This window comes from Balaenoptera physalus (assembly GCF_965194825.1).
Source record: "Balaenoptera physalus genome assembly, chromosome: X".
Taxonomy (NCBI): domain Eukaryota; kingdom Metazoa; phylum Chordata; class Mammalia; order Artiodactyla; family Balaenopteridae; genus Balaenoptera; species Balaenoptera physalus.
Window position 1 is genome coordinate 40532257 of NC_138903.1, and position 21980 is coordinate 40554236.

The window sequence follows — 21980 nt, forward strand, 5'->3', positions numbered from 1 at the left end:
TCTTACATACATTTTATACTCATTAAATGTGGTCAAGATTTTGCTTTAGTGTTACAGTTATTACACAGAGTGCTTGTGGTGTACAAAGACGTTTCATTCAATATGATTTGCCTCTAAACTCAAACTATCTGCAGGCTTAAATGGCTGTATTTAAGAAGATTTCTCTTATTTTTGATGTGAAATGCCTAGTTTTCTTTTCGAAATGTTTATAGATGGTTGTTATAATGCATTGTTTTTAGTTTCACTTTTTCTTAAGATTAAAATATCCCTTCCACGTATCACTGTTTGAAAGGCATATTAGTAACCTCTTGATGTCATTACCATTACTTTTATGGCTGCTGTATTTAAAAAACTTTTTTAGTTTAATTTTATAACATTTTATTTTTATGTATGGCAGATTTTGCTTAGTTATATGGTAAAGGACATAAAACATAGACATTTAGTCTAGGTAGGCAGTGGTATGGAAAATCAGGCATAAGTTGGTATGAGGCTAAATATTTGGTAATCATAGTTTACCCAAAAAACAATTTTTATTACAGCCTTTTAGAAAAAAAAATACTGTTATATTTCTACATAATTTCTAAGGTCTGTTGTGTTTCAGAGCCACCATGGGGTGGTCTAAACAATTAACATCTGTTTCCTGGACACCTCCATCTGTGTGCACACCCGCCCTTCCCGCCCCCGTGCATACTCGCACGCACACATGCGCGCACATCCACTGACTCAGAATTGATGCACACTCAGGTTTGGATACTCTACTAATATAGGGATTTTATCCACCTTGAGAGGATGCATTTGAGAATTACATTCATGTTGTGGATCCGAGTCTTTACCTGCCAACGCTAATCCCAGCCTCCTGCCAACTGCTGATTTTTGCCAAATCAGTAAAGGCCCCAGGGTGAAAGCAGCTATAGAAATAAGCTTCCTCTCCAAAGTTCTTTCCCTGGAGTCTTAACTCCTTCTGTTTTCATTACCTCAGGATATCTCTGCTGTCTTCAAAAGGATGAGCTCTGATTTTTTTTCCCAGCTTTTCTAGTTCTTAGTGAGATTTCCCTGGTCTGTCATTAGGTAAAGCAGATGTTATCTCGCCTTTCTTTTTAATGAATGTTTTTCGCTTGAGATGGAATTCTATTTGATTGTTTTTATTTGACCACTTTAAAATTTACATTCCATTGTCTTTTGGTTTTCATTGTTTCTGATGAGAAGTTGTCTGTTGGTGTTAATTTTTTTTAATCTCGTGAAGGTAATGTGGGTACAGGACCCTCCCCCCACTGATTCTTTCATTTGATAAATTTTAGTGCCCATTAAGATTAAGCAAAACAAAAAGAACAAAATTTGTGCTAGGCAGAGTATATAATTATTAGATGACGGGAAGATGACACTGTAAGCATATGAAAGGATTGAAAAATCTCTACTCCAGTGCTTATAACAAGGATTTTTATTTTCAGGTGAAAAATTAAGGGAAACAAAAGGCTTACCTACAAAGTGTATAATGTGATGAATTGATATATATGTGATTTCCCCCACTGAGTTAATTAACACACCCATCACCTCACATCTCTAAAGTGGGGGCAGTGAGAACAATTAAGTTTGATTGTCTTAACAAACTTCAATTGTACAATACAGTGTTATCAACTATAATCATCATATTATATGTTAGATCCTCAGACCTTATTCGTCTTGTAACTGGAAGTTTGTACCTTTTTACCAACCTTTCCCTATTTCTTCCACCCCACCCCCTGGCAACCCTTTCTACTGACTTTCCTATGAGTTCAACTCCCCACCCCCACCCCTTTTTAAAAAGAATCCACATATAAGTGATATCATAGAGTATGTGTCTTTCTCTGTCTGGTTTATTTCACTTAGCATAATTCCTTCCAGATTTACCTAGGTTGTCACAAATGACAGGATTTCCTTCTTTTTTTAAGGCTGAAATATCATTCCATTGTATTTATATACCACATTTTCTTGATCCATCTGGAGACAGACACTTAGGTTGTTTCCATTCTTGGCTCTTGTGAATAATCCTGCAGTAAACATAGGAGTACAGATATCTCATCAAAATAATGGTTTTGTTTCCTTTGGAAATATACCTGTACCCAGAAGTGGGATTGCTGGATCATATGGTAGTTCTGTTTAGGTTTGGGTAATTTTAATGAGATGTCATGTCAACTCACCCACACCCATTCTTAGATTATCTAAATAAAGATAATTTTGTTTCTCTGTATAATGTCATATCTCCAAGTAAATATATTATGAATTATTGGATATTTATATCAATTATTTAATTTACCTTTCCCATTTTATTAGCTGAGACCCCCAGAACCATTTTTTTTCCTAATAGTAATAACAGTATTAACTGGCCTTCATTTCTTTTTCTTGATTTTAATGAAATAACTTGAACAAGTCACCATCTAAATTCTAAATAATCTTTAAAGATTAAAGATAAAGGATTTCTCCCTTTTAATTTTGTTATTACAGTGTTACTTATTTTTGAGTAGATAATCCAAAATGAAAGTGCCTGCAAGAATACACAGTGTAGTATACTCCTCCCTCCTTTTCCCCGGCCACCTATTCCCCTCCCGAAAGCCACCAACCACCATAACCAGTGTTTTTTATATCCTTCCAGAGAATCTCAGTGTATATATAAGCAAATCCATATATATGTCTGCACATATATTTGTTTTTCTTTATTTTATTGAAATACTAGCCCATTATATATGTTCTCTCTTGATCTTGTTTAAATTGGCTTTTTTAACTTAGTATTATATTTTGGAAATCATTCCCTATCAGTACATGTAGAGCTGTATTATATCCCTTTGCAGAGATGTACTGTAGCTAATTTAACTATTCTCCCTTGAGAGATAGTTACAAATAATGTTATTATGAATAACACTGTTGATAAGAATTACTAGTTTCATTTTTAACATTGTCTTCTAACTAGCAGTAGTTTATTACTGAAACACTGTAGACTGGTTTCATTTATGCATATTGTACAAATCCAAAAATTCTAAAGAAAGAAAAATAAATTCCAGCTGACATTTAAAGATGCAGTAAGTATGTCATGATTACCTAGGGTTTATTCCATGAATTCAAGATTAGTTCAGTGTGAGGAAATATGTTAACAAAACAAACAAAAATCATTGTAAGGAAAACAACATTGTGAGGAAGAAAGATTTTTTTTTGAAAGAAATGAATAGTGTGAAAAGGAGAGAAAAACAGTAGATCTAATTAATAGGTCAGAACCTTAATATTCTGAAAAGAATTAACAAAATAGATAAACCACAAACTAACTTGATCAGGAGGATAAATGAGAGGTAAAGCACAGATACATAAAGTAAGATAACCATGGAAACAGAAGAAATTAGTACAGTCATATAAGACTGCTTAGCAGACCTGTATGCAAATGAATTTGAAAACTTAAATAAAGTGGACTGTTTCCCAGGGAAATACAGATTAGAGAAATTGACCTCATTAGAGTTAGGAAAGTTATAAAAAGCCATTTTTCATAAAAAGAAACAGAGAAAATTAAGTAATGCCCTACAGAAAGTACCATGCCCAGATGGTTTTACAGGGGAGTTCTACCAAGCCTTTAAATACCAGATAATTCTAGCACTCTATAGATTATGCGAGACCACTAGAAATGGAGAGAAACTTTCTCATTTCTTTTCCTTTTTTTGAGAGGGATAGGGGGCTTATAACAGCTTTTAATCTGACCTTGAGAGACTTATGTGTTTGATAATAATTAAAGTCCTTTCTGCACTTACTGATTCTATAGCATATTTTTAAAATATAATGGAAACAAAAATCTGATTCTACACATGAACTACAGGCCACAGTTCTTTGGTGTCTTCTTTTTTATTTAATTGTAAAATATACCTGACATTAACTTTACCATTTTAGCCATTTGTTAAGTATACAATTCAGTGGCATTAAGTACACTCGCATTATTGTGCAACTATCACCACCATCCATCTCCAGAACTTTTTCATCATCCCAAGCTGAAACTCTATACCCATTAAAGAGTAGCTCCTCATTCCTCCCTCCCCCCAGCCCCTGGCAACCACTGTTCTACTTTTTGTCTCTATGAGTTTGACTATTCTAGGTACCTCATGTAAGTGGAATGATACAGTATTTGTCTTTTTGTGTCTGGCTTATTTCTCTCAGCATAATGTCTTTAAGGTTTGTATATATTGTAGCATGTGCCAGAATTCCATTCCTTTTAAAGGCGGAATAATATTTCATTATATGTATACACCACATTTGGTTTATCCATTCATCTGTCAGTGGACACTCGTGTGGCTTCCAACTTTTGCCTGTTGTGAATAATGCTACTGTGAACATGAGTGTGCAAATATTTGTTTTTGTCCCAGCTTTCATTTTTTTTTGATATATACCCCCAGAAGTGGAATTACTGGGTCATGTGGTAATTCTGTTAAAATTTTTGAGGAACTGACATACTGTTTCCCCCCATTCCTTTTTGAAACAAGTGTAACATTGATGCCTAAACCTGATAAAGACAGTACAAAAAAGAATCAATATACAAACTATTATCACTGATGAATATTGGTATAAAAATACTAAGTAAAATATTAGCAAACAATCTGTTACCTCATTAAGCAAATAATATAATATGACCAAGTGGTATTCATTCTGGGAATACAAGGCTGATTGAATATTAGGAAATCTATTAATATCATGCATCATAATAATAGAGCTAAAGGTAAAAACAAGTCACTATCATCATAGATGCTGAAGAAGCCTTTGATAAACTCAATACCCATTCCCAATTAAAAATACTCTTGGACATAGGAATTAAGGGTTACTTTCCTATCATGATATCATGATAAAATTCATGTACTTTAATTCCAAAGTCAGTATCTTATTTAAAGGGAAACACTAGAGGCATTTTCACAAAAATCAGGAGCAAGGCAAAAGATGCCCTCTGTCTTCATTACTCCTCATTATTGTACTATAGGTATTAACCAATGCAGTTAGACAAGAAAAATCAATTAGAGGCACATACAGAAATTAATAGCTTTCAACAACAATAATTAGAGAACACACTGTTAGAAAATATTGCCATTTTATAATAACAGCAAAGTAATTAAATACTTAACAATAAACTTAAAAGAGATACTATGACTCAATAGTATAAAGATGTTCATGGGAATTTAGGTTAGTTTTTTTTTAAAATTTATTTATTTATTTATTTATTTATTTATTTATTTATTTATTTTTGGCTGTATTGGGTCTTTGTTTCTGTGCGAGGGCTTTCTCTAGTTGTGGCAAGCGGGGGCCACTCTTCATCGCGGTGCGCGGGCCTCTCACTGTCGCGGCCTCTCTTGTTGCGGAGCACAGGCTCCAGACTTGCAGGCTCAGTAGTTGTGGCTCACGGGCCTAGTTGCTCCGTGGCATGTGGGATCTTCCCAGACCAGGGCTCGAACCCGTGTCCCCTGCATTGGCAGGCAGATTCTCAACCACTGCGCCACCAGGGAAGCCCTAGGTTAGTTTTTAAGTGTAATACAATATCAGTAAAAATTACTAATAAACTTTTTAAAGCAATTAGGTAAGTTGATATGGAAAAACATTCTAGGATAGCCAGAATAACACTGGTGGTGGTGGTAGGGATTGTATGGGTTATATTAACCCTACTAGATATTAAAATATTACAAGGAAGCCTATATGATTAAAAGTATTGTACTGGCATGTGACTAGACAAATAGACCAGTGAAATATCATAGAAAGGCCAGGAATAGATCCAGTGTACATAGAGACATTGAGTATATGATAAAGGTAATATCTTACATTCCTTTAGCTAAGGTAGATTTATTCATACATGGTCCTGGGACAATAAGGTAGCCATTTGGAAAACGATAAAGTTAGACCCGTAACACAAACTATTCACAAGAATAAACTACTACAGATGAATTAGGATCAAAATATAAACATTGATATTGTACAAGTACTAGAAGAAACATTAATTCTTCTTCAACCTTGATGTAGGAAAAAGGCTTTTTAAACTATGGCTCAAAATTCAGAGGCAATAAAAAGAATGACCAATCAGTTTGAGCAACATAAAAATAATTTCTGCATGACAAAAACCCCCCCAAAAAAACCATACATTCAAAGGACACCTATGAAACTGGGAGAAAATGTTTACAACATATAGCACAAAGGGCTAATACCCCTGATATATAACAAACTTAAAATTTGACAGACAATGGAACAAGACCCAATAGAAAACTGGGAAGAATGACATGAGCAGACACTTTCCAAAAAAGATATAACTGCCCTTAAGCATGTGAAAAAGTGTTCAAATGCACCCGGTTAAAGAAATGCAAATTAAAGCACACTGAAATACAATTTCTTACCTGTCAGATGGGTGAAAAGTGTAAGTGGCTATGATAGCGAAACAGGCACTCTCATGCATTGTGATAACGCAAACTGGTACACCTCATCTGGAGCAAAATAATCTAACAAAACTACATGCAGTAATCTAGCAAAACTCTATATACACTTACCTTTTGACTCAATCCCAAATCTAGGAATCTACCTTGAAAATATACCTCCAGAAATATGAAAATATATAGGCACAAAGATATCTTTTGGAGCATTGTTTGTGATTGCAAAACATTGGAAACAACCTAAATGTCCATACATAGGAGAATGGTTGTACGTATAAACCATGGTACATTCAGGCAGTGGAGTGCCATGCAGCTTTAGAGAAGAATGGGGAAGACCTAGGTAAATCACTATATGGAATGATTTCCGGGATATACTGTTAAGTGGAAAAAATGTGAAGTATAAAAGTGTAATATGCTACCCTTTGTGAAAGAAGCTATGTATGTGCAAAGCAAGATACACGCCCCACTTGTGCACAGATAATACTGAAAATGGATAAACCAGAAACAAGTGAGGTTGGTTACTTACCCAGGAATGGTTGTGAATGGGGTAGTAGGGAGTAGAACTTATCTTGAGTATACTTTTTATGTAGCTCTAACTCCTAGAATCTGGTTATGTTTCACATACCCCAAAATTCATTGAATAATTAAGACCAACCAGAATGTGAGTTAGCCCAAAATAGAATGTAAACAGTAACAAATGAACCTAACTGTATACAAATGAATAACATAAGTATACTGAGAGGTAGGGATGAAAAGAACTAAGCTAAATAACTTTGGAGAATAGTACTTTGACTCTATAGTGTAAAGCTAGAGACAAAAGAACTGTAAACAAATCTTCCACTAGTTACTTTCTCACAGGGATATGGATAGAAATTCTGCAACTATTTTATGTAAATATTAGGGGTAAACAATTAAGTAAATGTATTGTGGATAGTGAGGACCAGATTTTCAGTGTTAGAGAACTTACAAGTAAGAAAAGAAGAAAGGCTAGACTGAATTCTGTGTTGTTGGATTGGAATTGGAGGGATCACTATGAACATAGGTTATTTATGGAAATAGAGAGTTGGATAGAAATAGAGACGTAAGAGTGTGTGTGTGTGTATACATTAATATATTTCCTAGCTCTGTTTGCTGCAAGGGCCTAGAAGCAGTGACCCACCTTGGCAGCAGTGAATGTACTAGCACCCAGATCTTTGTTTCTAAATCCAATTCTTCAATAAAAGGAATCAGGAATTCTTGGGGAGAAGTGGGTGATTCCAGGGCTTAGGCAGGGAAACTACTAGATGAGCCTTGGAACATTTCGTGGTGCCAGAAAGTAAGGAAGTGCTCAAAAAATGATGGGCATGTGGAAAGATAAAGGAGCCAACTTGAGGGAAACGGGGTTTCTAATCACCAAATCTGACACAAGTTTAGAAACAATTATAATAATGGTATATAAGATATAGAATAAAATATATTCATATTGCTATAAATGAATAATTGAATAAATAAACGGGGAAAGGGGTCACCTTTTTCTTACTGTAGAATTTTAATTAATTAATGTATGAGGAATGTTGAATATCTTTCCACAAGGTGCTTACTAATTTGAAAGGGCCATTCTTCAAAATAATTAGCTAGTACTTTAAGTCAGGGGTCCCCAACCCCTATTAGGAACTGGGCCGCACAGCAGGAGGTGAGCAGCAGGGCGAGTGAGCGAAGCTTCATCTGCAGCTCCCCCATTGCTGGCATTACCGCCTGAACACCCCCCCACCCCCCATGGCTTGCATTACCGCCTGGGAACACGCCCCACCCACCCACCCACCCCCAGTCTGTGGAAAAATTGTCTTCCACGAAAACGGTCCCTGGTGCCAAAAAGGTTGGGGACCGCTGCTTTAAGTGACAAGGTAATGAAAGTCAGAGACTTGAGTATCTGTCCCAGATTAGAGGATGGTAAAGAGACATGCTAATTTAACACAGCATGGGATTTTGAGTTAGATCCTGGACCAGAAAAAGGATATAAGTGGGACAGTTGGTGAAATTGGAATAAATTACATAGATTAATTGTATTTTATCAGTGTTAATTCTGTCAGTCTTCATTTATTTTGAAGCTTTGTTATTGTTATGTCATCCTGATATGTCCTTTATCATTATGAAATATTCCTCTTTCTCTCTGGTAATATACTCTTTGCCTTGAAGCCTTCTTAATCTGATCTGAATCTAGTCACTTCAGCTTTCTAATACTTACAGTTTACATGGTATCTTTTCCCATCCTTGTATTTCAGCCTGTTTGAATCCTTATATGAAAAAGTGCATATCTTACAAGTACTGTGGCTTTGGCTTTCTTTCACTTTTGTAAATCTGTCTGGCAGTCTCGGGTGTTTGTTTGAATATCTAGTCCATTTATATTTAATTCAGTTACTGATATGGTTACATAAAGTTGGCTTTCATTCTTGTTGTATCCTTTGTATTTTGTGGTTTTTCTCTGGCTGCTTTCAAGGTTCTTCTCTTTACGTTTGGTTCTTAAGTATGTGACTATGATGTACTTAGGTATTGGTTTTTCCTTTATACTACTTGTGGTTTTTTTAGTCTTTTGGATATGGGATTTTTTTTTTTTTTTTTAATAAATTTATTTATTTATTTTTAGCTGTGTTGGGTCTTCGTTTCTGTGCGAGGGCTTTCTCTAGTTGCAGCGAGCGGGGGCCACTCTTCATCGCGGTGCGCGGGCCTCTCACTATCGCGGCCTCTCTTGTTGCGGAGCACAGGCTCCAGACGCGCAGGCTCAGCAGTTGTGGCTCACGGGCCCAGTTGCTCCGTGGCATGTGGGATCTTCCCAGACCAGGGCTCGAACCCGTGTCCCCTGCATTGGCAGACAGATTCTCAACCACTGCGCCACCAGGGAAGCCCCCTGGATATGGGATTTTGATGTCATCACTTCTGGAAAGTTCTCAGCCATTATATTGTCAATATTTTTTCTGCCCCATTCTTTCTCTCTTCTCCTTCTTGGACTCCAATTAAGTCTTTAATCTGCTATTCAGTCCTTCCAGTAACTTTTTTTTTTAAATTTCAAATGAGTATTTTTCAGTTCTAGAATTTCCTTGTGTTTCTCTTTTAATTTCTCTTTACGTGCTCTGATTTTTGGTTCATTCATTCCTTATGATTATGTTTTCCTTTTCATCTGTGAACATTGTTAAAATAGCTGCTTTAAAATTATTTGCAATTTCAACATCTGAGCCATTTCATGGCTGGTTTTCATTAATTTCCTTTTCTTTTCAACATGAGTAAAAATTTCCTGATTCTTACAAGTCTGGTAATTTTATTCTGGGTATCATGAATAATACGTTGTGGAGAGTGATTTTGTTACATTTTTCTGAAGATGATATTTTTGTTTCATTAGCCAGTTAACTTTGCTCAAGCCACACACGAAACTTTGTCATCCCTGTGGTTGGCAACAGCTAAATCTCTTTCTTCAGTTCTTTTAGGCTGCTGAACATCTGTTGCGTTCATGCATAGTTCAGTGGTCAACCAGGGATTTGAGCAGTTTAACTGCAGAATTTGTTGTTCTTTCTCTCCCTCTCCTTTCTGGGATTTCTTCTCCCCTCACTTCCAGCTCTTGTGATAGCTTCAAAGTCTGTCCTCTGATTCTTCAGGCTAGTAAGATTGCTGATTTCTGTTTGAGTTCTAGCCAACCAGATACCAGTTGGGGCCTGCCTTCAGGTGAAAATCCTAGAAAAATGGGGTTACTAAACCAGTGCCATTCCCTCCCTCTAAGTATTAGCTTCTCTGTTTTTGCCTGATTTTGGTTTCTTTTCAGTACTTTCTGATAGTTAACTTTTATATTTTATCCAGAATTTAAAGCTGTCTGAAGTGTTACTTCAGCATTACCAGAGACAAAACTTTATACTAAACACCTTTACAGATAAACTCATGTTGCTTTTATATACTATTTATAATTGCTGCTTAATGTTCTGCTGTAAGCATCCATCATATTTTATATTTCCACTCACATAGTGACATAGACCTAGGTTGTCCATCTCCTTGGTACTACAAATAGTACCATTTACAACATTACCTCTGGGAAGGTTCCTTTGGTATATCTATCCCAAGAGTGAGATTGTTAGATTGGAGCATATTTGCATACCTAATTTCATGAGTAAATTCCCTTCAGGCAAGGCATGAGCATTTTCCTTTACTCACATCCCCACAATACTAAGAACTACCCAACTTTATGTTTGCCAATCTGATGGATAGAAGGTAGTATATCATTTAAACTTGCATTTTCTGATTTCTAGAGGTGTACACTTCTTCACATGTTTTTCACCTTTTTTTTTTTTTTTTTTTTTTAAGGAGGAGGGCAGCGAAGGAAATGTTTTTCACCTTTTATGTGTTGGTTTTTATGTCCATTGCCTGTTTTTCTGCTTATGTGTTTCAAGTCAGATCCTTACTCCTCCTCCTTATTTGTGCCATTTTGGCCAAGTTGAATAAATTCTTTCACATCTCAAAGAAATACTCTCCTTCATTTTCTTCTCTTAGTTTTATACTTTTACATTTCATATTTAGGTCTTTAATGTGGGTGCCAGTTTTTTGTATATAATAGGAGGTAGAAATCAAACTTCATGTTTCTCAATACGATGCAACCAGCTTTTCAAGTATGTTGGTTTTTTAATTATTATTATTATTACTAGTGTTTGGAAGTATGTTTTAGCATTTGTTGAGGTAATTCCACAAAGGGCTCTTTCTAAAATATAAATTTGATCATATTGCCCGAACTCATTTCAGTGGTACCCCATTGTCTTAGGATACAGTCTATAGTCTTTTAACATGGTTTAGGAAGGTCTTTGTGAAGTTGTCTGCTTGTCTCTGCATTTTCTGCCCAGTGTGCTAGTACTCTAAATTTACCACATGCTCTTTCTTCCTCTGGGAAATATCATACTGTTATTGTACACAGTGCAGTATGTTTTTTTTTTAACAGTACAGTATGTTTTATTTGTTTTTATATCTGTATTCTTGACTACACTGTAGTCCCAGCAGTTCCTGTTATGTATTAGGTGTTCAGCAAATATTTATCAGTTGAAGGAATTGAGTTGAATAACTTGATCCTTATCCTTCATTAATTGTCTGATTTACTTTTTCAGACCAGATTAATGTTTAAAGGGAACTCATTTACTTGATGAATAAAAGTTTATGTAATAACTACTGTTAATCTCAATGGACAGTTCTTTCAAATCTTCCTCATGTTGACATACTGTATTCATAGAGCTCCTTATTTGTTTCCATAGCTCTTTTTTCATCTCATTTGATCCTTAGAACAACTCTAGATAGAAAGATCAGGCACTACATCTGTTTTATGGATCTTGAATCATAGTTCAAGTGATTTGCCTGAGGCTCACACAGCTAGTTTCGTGTTTCTACCTATGTTTTGGGGGAGAAAGATTTGTTTGCTCAGGCAGCTGTGTACTATCAGTGACATGAATGAAAGCCACTTCATTGTTCTGCCAAGTATTTTTTAAAGATAGTATTTATGAGGTTTTCTTTTGTTGGCTTTTCCCCTTTTTGGTGGGGGGTGGGGGGAGGTTTTGTCTTAAGTTTTAGGACTGTAGCAATAATGGGTTTCAGTCATATTAGTACTTTTGGGATGAGAACTGTGGGTAAATGGTTTCATTTAGAGTTTTGCCCAAGGAATCTTAAATATTACAAACATTATTAGGCTATAATTATGGGAGGTTTGTTGTCTTCAAAATCATGTATGTATTCTAAAATTTTTCATAGGATATTTTATATACCAGTATCTATATCTTTTAAACTTAGGTTTCAACTACTTTTGCACTTAGTTTTTTTAAAGCATTTTTGACATGTGCTCTATTGTTCCTGTTAAGTTGCTTTGGAGCTTGGTATTTCTAGGCAGACAGATGATGCACTTGGAAATAGAATACTTTTCTGGTTTCATTAGTGTTATTAAGTAAAGTTGAAATCATTTATGTTATTAAATAGGTTGAGATGATTTCTTTTTTTAACTATTGAGATTTGGCAAATTCTTAAAGGTCATGTTTTAATGATACTTCGTTATATTGAATGTTTTACTGGTGTTAGATACTCTGAAACATGGCCTATTAACCCCAACTGTCTAGAGTTAGAGAAGCATTCAGTAAGGCACTTTTCTCTTTCAGTTGATTTTTTAAAATACGCTAAAATATCAGTATCATATAAAACTTAACATATGAGCTAGTTCTTTAAAGATGTTAATTTTATTTTCTTTAAATCTGTTTTTCCTGCTCTTTAGAGGAAGTATCATTCTGCAAAGGAAGCTTATGAACAACTTTTGCAGACAGAAAACCTTTCTGCACAAGTAAAAGCAACTGTCTTACAACAGTTGGGTATGTAATAATATACATTTAGTGTGTTACATCTCTATGTTTTTTACATGTCACAGATGGTAAATACGTGGCTCATGTACCCTATTTCTTTTCTTTCCTTTTCCCCAGAATTGATAGAATTAATCTGAACCCATCATGTTTCCACCTTCTGCCGAGCATTGTCTATCTCACAATCAATCTCATTACAGTTCTTTAGTGCAACTTGTCCTTTTAAATTCTCAAAATTATACTCTGGTACTTAACCCATGGGTGTGGGGGACTGAATACTTTCTTTGTGCCAGATATGCTTAGTACTCAGTGAAGTTAAGTGATTTACCTAAAGTCTCTTAGTAGTTGGTGAGCTTGCTTTCATAGCTCTGTTGATAATATTAACTAAAACATTTTATGTAAGAATTGTGGAACATCTAACACTATATATAGTTTCTCTACACATGCAGTTCTGTTGTAATGTTGAAGATGAAGGAATGTAGTCGTCTGGATATAATGTGTCACTATCACCAAGAAGATAATGATGGAATTCTCCAACATTTAATTTTGTTGCTTGGTTATTGAGTCATGTTTCTTGTCTGCATTTGGTATTTTGGGGGTTTTTTTGGCCCCCCCCCCCCCCGGTTTTTTAAAATTTGTTTTTGGTCTGGGCAAATAATTGACTCTTAAGTTTTAGCCAACGTTGTAGTAATATGAATGTTTTCATGATGTGAGTATTTTTTTTTTTTTTGATGTGAGTATTTTTAATGTAATTTTAAAATTATTTAAGCTTAGACTTTATCACTTATCTTCATGATATGAATGCATATTATATGATCGGTTATACAAAATAAACACATTGCTTTCATATAAAAGTTTTATTTTTAGCTTTGTTTTTAATTTAATCTCTGGTTAGAATTTTCCTTGAGTTATCCATACTTTTAAAAATTATAGTAAAGTTTTGTTTTTAATGATTACATGTAGTGTTTGAGTAATGTGAATTTATATCTTTAAATTAAAACAAGTTTATTAGTACAGCAAAAAAGCTTTTGTGTTAGTTCTTAAGTAAAAAAAAACAAAGTGATGCCTTCAGACAGCTTACTCATTCAGCTAATATTTGAATACAAGCTGTTTTTTAATTAGCTGCAGTGAAGAATGTGTCAACAGCAAAAATGCATATATACGTTTTAAATTTAAGAAATGGATTGAAATCGTTTGAATTACCTGTCTTCTTTGGCAGAGTGTATAGATAAACTTTTCATGGTTTTGAAAGGGAAGGTACTTCCCCTAATTGAGTCTAATTTATGCCTGCACATCAATCCTTCCTACTTTCTTGTCACTGTTGCTTAAGCAACTCCTTTTAGAGCCTGCTACTGTAGGTCCTGTTCTTACTAGTAATAGTAGGAGAGGTAAGGGAAGAACAGATGAATAGATGTGTGATTGACTTATATTTCTGTAAAACATGGTAACTCAATCCTTTTAAAATATCTTTTGGAGCACAGCAACTATAATAAATGCCAGAAAATAAGGGTCCTTATTTGTTTTATGTACTGTGGACTATACACAAAGAACAGCTGATTTTATGCACTTGAATTGATCCACAACTGAAATATGATTCCCTGGCAAATTAAATCAAATTATTCCTGTGTGCCTTGAAGGTATAGAATACACTAGTCCATGATCCAGTCTTTTGATTACTTCCATAGCCAGCTTGCTTGCTTGTTTGTTTATCATAACAATTGTATTTAAGGTGTACAAGATGATGTTTTGATACACCTGTACATAGTGAAATGATTACTACAGTCAAACTAGTCAACATATGCATCTCCTCACATAGTTACCATTTGTTTTTGTGTGGTTGGGAGCACCTGAAATCTGCTCTTATTAGCAAGTTTCCAGTATATATTACAATATTAATAACTGCAGTTGTAATGCTGTATGTTCTCTAGACTTACTTATCCTACATAACTTCAACTGTGAAACCTTTGACCAACATCTCCCCATTTCCCCAACCTTACCGCTCCTGGTAACCACCATTCAACTCTCTGCTTCTGTGTATTCGACTTTTTAAGATTCCACATATGAGATTATGCACTTATCTAAATTTATTTATTAAACATTTGTGTTACCTATTTTGTACCGTTTTTATTTGCACCATTTGAATGGACTTTTCTTATAGCCTTGGGGTTTTAAAAAATTGTCAAATGCTTTATAGTTTTTATTTTATGAGGTGTGAAAATATGTAGCCAGTGCCAATAAGGTGGGATTGTATGTGTGTGTTTTACTCTGAACTATCATTGATTATATAGCTTATATTTACTCCTTGGAAATAAACATTGGGTTAATAGACTGTCTTGGAGATTCTTAAATGCACATAAATTTTTACACGGAACAGTGAATAAGATTTAACATCTTTATAGTCTTTGTTTTATACCTTGGAATCTTTTCAAATACAAAAATCAGAATAAAAGAACTGTAGTTTACAATCTACTAAGTGATAAGTCAGTGCTTACAATTGTTTTAATTTATCTGGAATGAAAGTTCTTCATAGCTTTGACTGTACTTTAAAAACAGACTTTCTTAGGCCAGAATTGACAGTTCTAAATTTTGGGAGTGTTTATGCCAAGCTAAATGAATAAATTTACTGAAAAAGAGTATTTTTTACTTGTTTGTTTTCTGCTTGGTATTCTTTAAAATAGAAGAATAATTAAGTCATTTAGGTAAATATTTTTAATCACTTAATATAGGTTGGATGCATCATACTGTGGATCTCCTGGGAGATAAAGCCACCAAGGAAAGCTATGCTATTCAATATCTCCAAAAGTCCTTGGAAGCAGATCCTAATTCTGGCCAGTCCTGGTATTTCCTCGGAAGGTAAAACTGATTTATCAGACACTTAGGTTTTGCTTTTGTTTATTCCAGCTAAGAGTTTTGAATTATGATCTAAAATATTAGTTTACTAATAACTTGATCAGTGTATTTTCTCTTTTAAGTATTTTATAACAGATTTCTAGAAGTTAAAAAATAAAAGAAAGCGGCTGAATGTGGTGGTTTTCTTACAGCATCATCTGATCTATCAGGACGTTTCTTATTTTGCTTATTGAATTTTCATTTGACTTAAATTATTGATGGTTTTTAAAAAGTCATAGCAGATAGTAAGTTTTCATTCAATTATTTATGCCTTTCCTTTTGATTTCTAGTGTTTTCTTTATATGTCTGTTTAATAGAACAGAGAATTTTTCATTCTACCTGGTGACTACCAGTAGTCAGTAGAACTTTGCTAGGTATCATTTTGATTAGTGATATATGCCTTAGAATGGACATTAATAGTAGATCTCAAATCACAGTCGAAAGTAGATACATTATTATTGGATTTGTTGGAAAGGAGAAGTGACATGTAGTGAAAAGAGTTTTTTGCAAGCCTATAAACTTCTCTTGTACTTTGAATGTCTGAATTTTGCTTACTGATTATCTGAAACATACCTCATGTATATGTATCTGATAGAATATATTTTTGGACCATTATCAGATTGTTTTTTGGTTCCTAATTGGTTTTAGCTTTTGCAGTATGGTGGAAAGATCATTCGACTACGAGCTGAGATACTTGGATTCAAGTCTTGGCTAGGCTACTATTTGTGGAATCATGGATGGTACAGTTAAACCTTTTGAGGCTTCAGTTTTCTATTGATAAGATAATTAGATTGGTGGTTCTCAATGTCGGGGGTGGTGGTGGGGCTATTTTGCCCCATAGAGGACATTTCATAATGTCTGTAGAGACATTTTGGTTATCACAACTATGGGGAGTGCCACTGGCATCTAATGGGGACAGCTCTCTACAGTAAAAGATTACCTGGCCCAAAATGTCAGTGGTGCTGAGGTTGAGAAGCCCTGGGTTAGATTATCTGTTAGGTACCTTCCCATTCTAAAGGTTTTAATTTTATGAATTCTTCGGAAATTATCCTATTTTGTTTTAATTTTAAGCTTTTTTCCTCTATTTTCTATAGTAGTTTACTTGGAGTGAGTTTGCCATATAGTCACGTTAAATTTTAGTATTTTGTATGGTTTCATTTTTTTTCCTTTAAATATAGCAAAGTATATTTGTATGAGAGGGAATAATATTAAGATGTTTCCTTCTTTAAAAAAATTTGATTATTCATTAATAATACACAATAAGAGTTGAGTGGAAAAGTTGCTATTTTTAGCAGGGATTTTCTGATTCCTTCCCAAGCTTGTAAAATCATCTAAATTGGGTTGCTTATTAATAAAGCTTGAGAGTCCAAACATTGTCTCTTTCACTAAAGATCTTTGGGAGCAGAAACTGGATCTTACCATCTTTGTATCTGTCTGCCTAGCAAAGTGGCTATTCAGTAAATGGAATAAATGAACTAACTGAACACCATTTGCATTTGGAGCTAGCTCTGTTACTACTATTAGTATTGTGCAGTGATAGGCTTCATACAGTGACCAGAAGGGAGATCTGGTACTGGGAAGTAGGGCCTTGCCTAGTCATTGCCTCTAGTGTTAACGTTTATATATGAAAATTTCTTTTAATATAGATTAAAAGGAATGTGTACTAGAAAGTATTTTCCTTTTGACCTAAGATAAAGATCAGTAGTTTAATACAGTACAATAGTGTGGATGTCTTTTTAATATAATTTTTTCTTAATTCTAGGCATGGAAAATTAATACATAATGAAACATCAAAAATTACTTTTTTTTGTTCTTCCCGGCCGCGCCACTTGTGGGATCTCAGTTCCCTGACCAGGGATTGAACCCTGGCCCTGGCAGTGAAAGTGCCGAGTCCTAACCACTGGACCGCCAGGGAATTCCCAAAAATTACGCTCTTAGTAATGCTGTAATTTTCAGCTCAGTAAGCACTATTCCATAGGAGGTTCCCCCTCCCCGCATTAACTGGTTTTACATTTTAAATCATTGAGATGCTTTTATTTGAATCTTTCTGGATAAAATTTTCCAACTATAGTTTACTGACTTCTCAAAGGATACTTACTACAATTTAACTTATTTTGGGGTTCAAGATTATCGTGTTGGTGTTCATTATTTTTTATCTGTAATATAATTTGAGGACTGTTTAGACTTTTTTTCTTTGATGTTTACTTTTCTTACCCTCTTTTGCTGACTTCTGATGTGTTGCTTCAAATCTGTTTTGTTGTGAGAAAATTTTTATAAATAAATTGTATTTTAGAAGTTATTAAAGCTCTGAAGGAAGATCTCAAGTGTCAGTAAGCAACTTTGGGATTTGATGACCCTAATATTTCTGAGGCATTTTATTACTTACCTCTGCATTCAGGTCTGTGTTGAAGATTGAATTTGTCATTTGGCATGTGTATATCATAACAAAAGTGTAATGTGGTAATGCTGTTAAACTGGTACTAATCATTGACTGTGTTATCACAGAACTATAGAATGTTAGAGCTGGGAAGGACCAGGAGGTCACCTAGTTCACCCTGTAAACCTTGTCATTTTGCAGATGTTTTAGAAAGTGAGCTCAGAGGAGTAAAATGTTTTGTCCAAGGTCACAGTCATGCAGGTAACTAATATCAGAGCAGGGACTAGATCCTGGGTTCAACACCCAGTGCTTTTTCAATTACACAGCGCTGTCTCAGGGGAACCTAGTTAAGTTTTATTAGAGGAAAAGTGGTTGGCAGTTGGATTGGGACATCTGTATTTGGGCACATTGGTTTCCTACTTTCATTTTGTAGGAATCAAGTATGAAAACATTGGTTTTGGGAATTACTGCTTATTCCCCCCAGTGGTTAGGCAAATTTGTCTATAAATCTGAGATTGGCTTTGATTTAACAACAACAAACAGAGCATGTTTTCTACTATCTGTTAAGCATTCCCTTTCTTTGTGGTGTCTGTCCCTGTTTGGCATTGTTAATGCCCTCTTGTCCTGAATTCCCTTCTCATAAAACAGTTTGCAGACGCTCTCTGACACTGCCTTCTCTGTCTCAGTCACCCACCTTTCTTATATTGCCCCAACCACAATATTAGTGATTGCTTAGGCTTAGTTTTACCTCTCCTTTGTCGGTATCCTGTGTTCTTCTTATACCCTCTCTTTCATATGGATGAATTCCAAATCTAGATTTCTACACTTCAAGGTATTAAACACCAGGACCACATCTCCCATTCTTTACCTAACATTTCCCATTTTAATGTCCACACCTCATGTCAAAATCAGCATATTTCAAACCTCATTCATCATTTTCTTCCCTGAACCAGCTCCTTCTTCTTTATTTTTGCCAGTGATATCACCACTTTTTTCCTCTGTTTAATCAGGCTTAAAAACTAAATTATAACCCCACCCCTATGAATAGCTAATCAGTCTGTCACAAAGTCTTTATCTGTTTTTTTGGTTTATTGTTTCTCCTGACTTTTTCTTTGTCGTTACTTGCATTACTTTCATCCTAATTTTGGCGTATTCCAAACCAGTGAATATAACTGCCTTCTTTTTTACTGTCCATAACTTATTTTCCTTTCAGTTTATCCCTGCATGTCATTAGCAGATTAATATTCCTATAAAGTACTTTCATCATGCCATTCCCCTTGTTAGAAGAACAAACTTCAGGGTATTCTTGGGTTGGATTTAAAATTCTCTACTGTTTGGATCTGTGCTATCTTATATTAAGTTTCGCTCATATTGTTCAAGCAGCATTTCAAAGTGCCTTTTCTCACCTTCTCTGCCAGAATCAGTGGTTCCCACACTTTCGGAGTACTTGATGTTTAAATTTTTTTTTTGCTGTTTACTCAGTCAATAGTATTTCAAAATAAGTCAATTACAATACAAATATTAGTTTAATAGAACATTTATGTATGTATGTGTATGTTGTTTTTCCATTTCGTGTGCTTGGCCAAATTGCCATATACTGGCTGGTAATTGGGAATCACTGATCTAAGCAGTATGCATCTACACATATTCAGTTCCTTTACTCTTACCCTTCCCTTTCTTGTCTTTCCTAAACCCCCAGTAGTGTGTCTACCCTAAATTCTCAGGCCAGTTATTGTCTGTGCTAGCCATTTGATATGGCATCATGACAATTATAATGTGTCTTCAATCCTCAACTAAATTGTAAGCTCCTTGAAGACGAACTGGATTTTGTTTTTTTCTTTTTCCCTTAGTGCCAAACACTAAAGATAATTTCTGTATTTATAATTTCAGCTGCTGTTCTGTGTATCCATCAGGTACATCTACATTAAGAAAATGGCAGGTCCTTGAAACTTTAATCATACCTTGCTACCCTTACTAGTCATTAAATACTGTACTTAATCCTATTTTATACTATTTTTGATAGTTAGCTTGATAGTATTTCTTATGTTTGTATTTTGTATGAATTAAAGAATTTTTGCCCTCATTATTTAAGAAAGGAGAATTGAAATCTGATTCAGCAATTCTTACCAACATAGAGTGTTTTTCTTGGTTTTTAACTCTATGTTCTTACTCTATAGAAAACCAGAGATCAAGCTGTATAAGTAGAGTAGTGGGTGTGTGTGTGTGCGTAACTCTCAGTATTATAATATTGAAGTGATATGGCTTTTAATTATTTTAATAGGTGCTAAAGCATGCTGTATTGATAAACACTATCAGATAGACTATAATATAGTTTATTGAAGGATTAATTATAATGTACATTATTATTGTCATGTATGTACACACATTCACATACATATGTTAGCTTATTAGGTTTTTATTTGCTTTGACATATAGTCCATCCATTCAGCAAATTAATTAATTAATCAATCAGTATTAATCGTATTTTCTTGATTTTTCCCTCCCCTCTCAGGTGCTATTCAAGTATTGGGAAAGTTCAGGATGCCTTTATATCTTACAGGCAGTCTATTGATAAATCAGAAGCAAGTGCAGATACATGGTGTTCAATAGGGTAAGACTTTGTATAAAAATAATGGTATTATAATTGATACACAAAGATGGTTGTATCACATATAATGTACTTCATGGTTTATATCATGTTATGAAGCTAAGCAGTTCTTCTTAGTCAACTTATTTTTTCTTAATATCTCTTTCCAGCGTGCTATATCAGCAGCAAAATCAGCCTATGGATGCTTTACAGGCCTATATTTGTGCTGTACAATTGGACCATGGCCATGCTGCAGCCTGGATGGACCTAGGCACACTCTACGAATCCTGCAACCAGCCTCAGGATGCCATTAAATGCTACTTAAATGCAACCAGAAGCAAAAGTTGTAGTAATACCTCTGCACTTGCAGCACGAATTAAGTATTTACAGGTAAAATGTTTAAATGGCAGTTTTTTAAAGGCACATGTTTCCCCATGACACTCAGGCAGAAGGAGGGTGGCTGGGAGGTTTGTCTAGCTGTGTTTTGATGTCTATAATTTGTTTCCATATTTTGTAAACATACCATAGCTTGTAATATTATTTTACTTTTCATTTTAAGTAAGATATGCAGTATTTTGAAAGATGCTCTTTTGCACATTTACTCTGTTGATGCATATTAATTTACATAATTTTTTTCTATGTACTGTCTACATTTTTAAGTTGTCATAGCATTTTAGAGAAAAGGACACAAACACTGTCTTTCACTCTTGCTTGGAGTTTCATGAGAAGACAGCTATAAGAACTCTGAAAACAGAGCTCAGCTTTGTTTTAATTCTCACAAAGGTTTATATTCCGGTTTCCCTCATTATACTTAGTATCTTTCTGAAACCCCAAATTAAGAATCTATTTTCTTTTAAAAACAATTAGTTATAGCATTTAGGAAGATTTAGTGGACTTGCTCTTACTCAATTAGGCTTGTGTTAAATTTGCTTTTTACATAATTTTTCCTAGGCTCAGTTGTGTAACCTTCCACAAGGTAGTCTACAGAATAAAACTAAATTACTTCCTAGTATTGAGGAGGCGTGGAGCCTACCAATCCCCGCAGAGCTTACCTCCAGGCAGGGTGCCATGAACACAGCACAGCAGGTGAGAAGTTGGGTTATGTTCTGCAGGTGCCCAGCTTTAAGGGTTCTTTTCAATCTGTAGTGGTCAAGCGTATTTTACTAAGCACAGGAGGCTTTCATTAATGAAAAGCCCCTTGATTTAATTGTGAAGGGAATCTAGATCAAATTAAAACTCCCTCTGATATGGGAAGAAATTTTGGGGTGCCAGTTTAGAACCTTTGTGCATTTTCATGATTTTGAAGGAGGTTTCTTAAAGTAATGCTGCAGTGGTTTGTTTTTTAAAGCAAGTTTTTCAAAGGAAGGTACACATTCCTCCAT

General features: G+C 34.8%; 1 protein-coding gene and 1 long non-coding RNA gene across 10 annotated transcripts in view; one reads left to right on the top strand and one right to left on the bottom strand.

Annotated features, from left to right (window-relative positions):
- The window catches only part of KDM6A (lysine demethylase 6A), a 209058-nt gene that overhangs the window by 136059 nt on the left and 51019 nt on the right, over positions 1-21980 (top strand). For 6 of the 9 annotated variants that reach the window (XM_082446346.1, XM_082446348.1, XM_082446340.1 and 3 more), the window contains 5 exons: positions 12664-12757; positions 15472-15598; positions 20524-20622; positions 20769-20988; positions 21550-21684. In XM_082446346.1, the coding sequence (XP_082302472.1) occupies positions 12664-12757; positions 15472-15598; positions 20524-20622; positions 20769-20988; positions 21550-21684 (675 nt within the window). The remainder of the gene's footprint in view (positions 1-12663; positions 12758-15471; positions 15599-20523; positions 20623-20768; positions 20989-21549; positions 21685-21980) is intronic. The other 3 variants (XM_082446347.1, XM_082446341.1, XM_082446343.1) reach the window with 1 other exon arrangement.
- LOC309652668 overlaps positions 1-21980 on the bottom strand; it is a 371335-nt gene that overhangs the window by 123958 nt on the left and 225397 nt on the right. The gene's annotated exons all lie outside the window — the stretch shown is intronic.